Source organism: Halyomorpha halys, unplaced genomic scaffold (assembly GCF_000696795.3).
Source record: "Halyomorpha halys isolate HHAL.00 unplaced genomic scaffold, Hhal_1.1 Scaffold591.1, whole genome shotgun sequence".
Taxonomy (NCBI): domain Eukaryota; kingdom Metazoa; phylum Arthropoda; class Insecta; order Hemiptera; family Pentatomidae; genus Halyomorpha; species Halyomorpha halys.
Window position 1 is genome coordinate 206386 of NW_027104732.1, and position 6535 is coordinate 212920.

The 6535-nt window shown below is 31.0% G+C and overlaps 1 protein-coding gene across 1 annotated transcript in view; it reads left to right on the top strand.

Annotated features, from left to right (window-relative positions):
- Positions 1–6535, top strand: part of LOC106684556 (serine/threonine-protein phosphatase 6 regulatory ankyrin repeat subunit B) — an 18215-nt gene that overhangs the window by 3597 nt on the left and 8083 nt on the right. The window contains exon 2 of the mRNA XM_014426704.3: positions 5694–5797. Coding sequence (XP_014282190.1) covers positions 5714–5797 — 84 coding nt within the window. The 5' untranslated portion in view covers positions 5694–5713. The remainder of the gene's footprint in view (positions 1–5693; positions 5798–6535) is intronic.

Genomic DNA, 6535 nt, shown 5'->3' on the forward strand with positions numbered 1-6535 from the left:
AATCATAATGGTATTTTTACAATATAAGGTCTCGAGGCCATCTTCTTTTCAGACGCCTCGGAGGATTGTCCGGAATAAAAGAGGAAGCAAGATTAGAAACTAATGGGTTTGAGTGGTTAGGGAGTTTGTAATGTAAGGATTGATATCTGGTCGGGCTAGATCGGTTACAAATGGAACATTAAGGTCTTTGTGGATCATTTTATTTGTGAAAAAGTAGGGAGCATTCAGGATTTTGGATTGTAAGGGTGGATACGAGAGGAATTCGAAGGTTTAGTGGAGCCCCAAAGCTCAACGCCGTAAGTCCAGATAGGCCTTATAATTGTCATGTAAATCAGTCTTTTGTAATGAATTGGAAGTTTGGGCCGTTTGTCTAGTAAGTGCTGTAATAGTCAAAATCGACGTGCAGTTTCCTGTCTTTTCAGTCTTGTGTGAGGATTCCAGGTTAGTCGTTTGTCCAGATGTAGTCCAAGGTAGCGGATCTGTTCAACAGGGGTAAGGACAACATTATTGAAGTATACTGTAAGGCAGTCAGTAGGTTTACGAGATAGAGTAAAAGTAATTTGATGGGATTTGTTGGAATTTATTTTAATCCTCCAGTTACGACACCATTCTTCGAGGGCTGTTATATAATAAGGATATATATTTAATTTGGTATATTAATTTACAACGTAGTAGAATTGTCTTCAATTATTTCCGTTTTTTGTTTTTGTTCGTATAAAGATTTATAATGTTAAAATAAAATTCAATGGGATATAGTACAATTGCAATGGAGACGATATTTGCAAAAAGGGCACTCAGGCAAGAAATGTGTTTTAAGAAAAACGCATTTGAATATTTTAGTCTTTTGCCATTTTATAATTTTGAAATGAACATAAATGTCTCTATAAAAATTATCTTCTACTATATGGTATAACAATGTAATAACATTCGAACAACATAACGTAATTTAAGATTTTATAGTTAGAAATACGAGTTTGAATTTGAGGATGAATGTTAATAAATTCAATATTTCATATTCTTTAGAAGTCGTGGATTTTGAAAACTAATAACATCTAGAGTACAAGTTATTCAGCAGCAGCTGTCTTCTCGTTGCTATGGTGCCAGTTCTGATTGTCATTTATTAAAACTAAATAATAATGATAATAACGGGCTGTAATAAAGCAGAAAATCTTAAAAATGTTGGTACTTTACCATCTAAACTATTTCATTTTTACAGAATTATCTTAAAATGTTTTAAAAAAAAAAATTTATGGAACAACCCTATGTTTGGTAATCGTACTTCAAATTATACAGTACCATACTTGTTTTATCTCTTACTAGAACTTATATATAAATCAACCATAAAGAATAAAAATAAATATTTGACTGGCTACTTTTTACATCTATGATTCCTCTTTACCTTCATCTCATTTCTGACGCACAAGATTTAATTTCATACAACAAAAACCAAAACTTAGCCACTGTTTGAGTCTATATTAAAATGTTGTGAGGATGAGTAAATGTTAATAAATTTAATGTTACATCTTCTTTGGAGGTCGTGGATTTTGAAAACTAATAAAATCTGAAGTACAAGTTTTTCAGCAGCAGTTGTCTTCTCGTTTATGTCGTATAATTAATTACCTCCATACGAACAACACCCCTGTAGTTCGTTGTTTGTTACTGCAAATCTCAAAATTTGCAATTTTGATTTATTTAGAAAAAATAGGACATTGGGCCAATTGTATAAAAAGGGATCCATATTGCATTATTCAAGTTTATCAGACCAATGTTAAAATTAATAACGATTTTTCCTAAATATATATAATTGAATCGATTGTTCCTAAAGAGGTTGCGACCCGATTGATAAGTGAATGAAACTAATATTTATTATAGATTCTGTTAAGTTCTAATATTCCCAATATCGAGGGTATTATCTGGGGACTATATTTAAAATTAATGAATAAATAATGGATTCATAAATAAGGAATAAATAAATAAATAAATTAAGAATTGATTATTTGCAATAATACAGATTGATTGTATGGGGTTACAAATTATTTAGTGTTGTTAATGAAATTTGGGTTCTATGATACAATTTTACTTGACTGATGAATCGGTGGGTTTATTGATGAAGTTGTTCTTTGTCCTGTCATCATTCTCTCATTTCCTCTTCCTAAGTTAGGTGTAAAGTTATTCAGGTGTGGTGATTTCATTTCAACACTCACACAAAAGAAGTTAAGTTCTCCTGAGCTCAGATGTACCTCATATTTCAAATAGACTTTTTATCACCTGGGTACAGTACCTTTACTAGTCGATTTGTTTTTTGACTTACTATTAACGCTTATTTTTTTATTTCTGGTTAAGAAATAATAATTTCGAGTTATATTTCTTGAAAAGGCTTTCCTTAGATAGATTTTTTTAAAAAGAAACGAATCAGTTCAGGATTGTAATAGCATCTTTTGAAATGCAGTTGCTTGACTAATAAGATTTATAGAAAAGGAGCTTTAATTGTACTGTTTATTATTATAAATGGAAATGTACTTAGCACCACTAAAAATTATTCGTCAGAAATGACAATGTTTCTTATAAATTTTCTTGACGTCTTGAAATGGTGGATGTATTTTTTTGAGACCATATTCTGAATGAGATCTTTTTCTCTAGGTGAATGGAGAAGTTGGGGTCTCACCTCAGTTTAACTCTAAGGATGCATTTTCAGGGATTTTAAAAATTTTAAGTGATTTTCTCTCAAATGTCAAGATTTTATGATGAAATGTTTGTCCAGACCTGTTGCTTTGTATCACTTCGTCCAAGATATTTCACGAACTTTGGTTATTATTTTATTTTTTATTATTAGCGTTTTAGACTGCATTAAATAGTTCAATTTCTATATATATCTTGTCGCATTTTGAGTTCGTTTTCCAATTTTGATAAAGTTTGTGTACTAGTAGTACTAGACACATTTGAAAAGCTAAAGTAACTTATCCGACTAAAGTTTTGATCGGCAGCACTATATATAGAACTCGAGTTGAAATGTTTACCATGAACTTAAAAGAGTATCCAAATGAAAAATTACCTCAACTGGACATAATGTCGGCTAGTGCGGATAGAAAATCTAAGAAGTTCCGAAGAGAGAAAGAATTTAATTTTCTATAAATTAAAAAGTACCAAAAACGCTTAGTAGTACCTATCTCTATTGATTTTACGTTCAACAGAAATCTCCATGTGTTGCGTATAAAATTTATTTACTACTTTTCACACCATAGACTAAACAAATTTTTTTTTATTCCCGAATCCATTGGATATACTAAAATGTTTCTTTTTTAAAACAAAATATGGTGATCTGAAGCGCTTGTTGGAGCTCAAGAAATGGAACCAAGACACAAACATCCTAGGCATTTTTTTTTTTAGTCAATATTAAATTATAATGCTCCTAATTGCCGGGGCATTATTTATATCTCATTGGTTCTTTAGAGTTATACTTATCTGTATTTTAAAATATTTTTACAGTCTAACAATACATCGTTCTGTAAAAAGACTGGGTAGATGTATTTCAAGGTTTGAGAATAAATTTTATTTTTTAAGAAAGTTTTATTTTTGTCCTTCTGAAAATAAAATCCAGAGGTGGGAGAGTATTTGAAATATAGGTGTACTAAGAATAATACTTCAGTCATTTCACAACAATTTTTGAATACTTTAATGAAAACTATGAATGATTACTAGTCAAAATTGTTGAGTCTGCTAAGTATCATCAGGGAAAATAAAAAATGGTGAATGTTTCGAAACGAAAAATAAAGTAATTTTTTATCCGGAGCTCCACATCGTTAAAACTAAATACAACACTAGAAAACCTAATAAAACATCATTTAAAGCAGAGTAAATTTACTAAAATATGAGCTCTGTTATATCTGTATACGTTCGAAATTTTCCGAGATACATTTTTTTTAAAGCAACATTTCATAAAAAAATGTACTAAAAAATCTATTTTTATTGAATTTATTTTAATGTGCTATAAAGGAGTATATGACGTTTGTTTTCGCAAGAGTAGTAGTTTTCTTGATATTTGCTAAAATAAATGAATTTCTAGTTGTTCACACAAAATTCATATTCACATGAAAATATAATAAAAACTACCTAAATAAAGATGAAAGTTATAAAAAACTTTAAAGTACAATAAAGTATCTTTAATGTGATTTCTCGCAGACATATCTACGTTCGATGGTTCCTCAAATATAGTTTTATAAATCAAATTTTTTTTTCCGAACAATTAGAAATCAACTTTTTGTGAATTTATTTTAGCAAATATTATGAAAATTATTACTCTTACGAAGATAAACGTCATAAACTAATTTATAGCACATTAAACTAGTTTTAAATTGAGTGTTAATTAACATCTGTACGTTTCAAGGTTCCTAAGATTTCCCACAATAAATTTACTAACTACTCATTTTCCAGTATATATTTCATGAAATGTAGCTTTTAAAAAAACTGTATGTCGAGAACTATTGAATATAAACAGTTCTACTAGTGTTCATATTTAAGCAATTCATTCTACTAAATGATATTCTATGTTTCTACTGTACGACAATACGTCAACTCATAAATTTTGACCAGTAATTTTTTATTAAAGAAATAAAAAATTGGGATGAAATAATAGACTTTTTTTCCCCCACAAGGCTCTTGTACTAAAAGTAGCTGATGAAAATTGATAAACTTGATATCTGACAGACCTGAATAATCACTGAAAAATTCACAAAATTCGGATCAAAATTTTGATGGATTATGCCGGAGCACAAATTTGGCTGTAGACACGGAACAAAAAATTTTTCTTGATATCTAAAACATAAAACAATTCAGAGAACAAATTAAAACATAAACATTTTCTTCACTTCCCACACAGACACAGACACATAATATATAATATAATTACGTACGTTATTTTCAACAAGAATTGGATTTACTTGAAGAAGTTTATCGGGGGGTGCGGTCAGCAAAGAACAACATAAATAAACAAAAAAATATTTATTTATTTTATGCCGACGTTTCGACCTGAGTTTCAGGTCTTCATCAGGGATAGTGGCGTGTAAAGGGGACGGGAAGCAACTGGATTTATGTCGGATGGGAGCAAGGGATGCATGGGAGCAAGAATTGGACTTATGTCGAAAAAAAATTTATCAGACAAGTTCATCAAATGGCATTCATTAATTTCGCTTACAGATGTCCAAACGTATTTTCTTGATAAACTTGTACTTTGATAATATATCGTTCGATTTACTCCAAATTTGCAGGTAAGTTGGGATTAGTGTGAAATCTAACCAAGTCGGAGATGAATTAGACACAGTGGTTTATTAACATTCAAATTGATATATCTTAAATGCAACATTATGCAGTTTCTAAAGATTAGTTTTGTAGGTGTTTCCATTTTTAGGGTGAATTTAAGGGTGCATCACACCCAATCGGGAAGGCTACAGGCTACCAGGTCACGATATGTTATTTTGCGGTAAATCAGACTACAATATGAGTTATGGAACAAATTCCCTGTGGATGGTCAATTAGAGAAACTTATTAATGGGAAGCTCAATTGTCTAAAAAATAATAATAGCTATAAAAAGATATTAATTCCATAGAGCTACCTAAAAGATAAGTAAAACCAAGAAGTGAGGAATGGAACCATGCAACAGACAGAACTATCTTAAATATGCTCCTTTATGTTTCAGATTAGCAACTGAGACGAGTCATGCCGCCTGGATCTGCTCTGACGTCCATGTTTTCAACACTGATAGTATCTACGGCCTTGTTCCACAGCATCTACACATGTGACGTAAGTTTATAAGTTTCCTTTTGTTTACAAATTTACGAATAAACCTGTTCAAGATTTATAGGTTCTATGTTTATCAATGACATAATAAACATTTATACATTGTTACGGTTGCCATGGTGAAATAAAAACACTGGCTATATCTGCGTAGACAAGAGGTGTTACGGTTGTCATGGGGTGAAAAAAAAACACGAGCGATATGTTTAGACGAGTGGGTTTTGGTTTTGTGAAGGGGGCAGTTTGATTTTTGAACACGTTACGACTGTTCAATGTGATGTGTAAATAGTCTATCAGGGCCTGTGTCTTTACTGTTTGAACCGAAATTTCACCATATGAGAAATTTTATCGTGTATGTTTTGTTTTTCAAAATTATGGTGTTCTACTTCAATGGACAGTCATTAACACTAGAAGTGGGGATATAGTGGAGTGTGTGGCAACGTTTCTTCAGCATGTCCTGGACAGGAGAGTTGTGGTAGGTGTCATCATCAAACGTCTGGGGAAGGTGAGACGGTGACCGGAAAGGAAATATCGGACAACCTTTTGTTCTGCCAGGAGTACACCCAAAGACTACGTGGGGTTTGAACTAAATTTTATTTTATATTCGCTTTTAAACTCTTTTGTATAATAATGTAAAATTAGTTAATAAGATTAAGTATTTAAGTTAAGGTTAAGTCAACCTATAAGTTTTAATTGGTTTATTAATTGATAAGAATTTTTTTTTTCCCTTTTTCATTCTGTGTA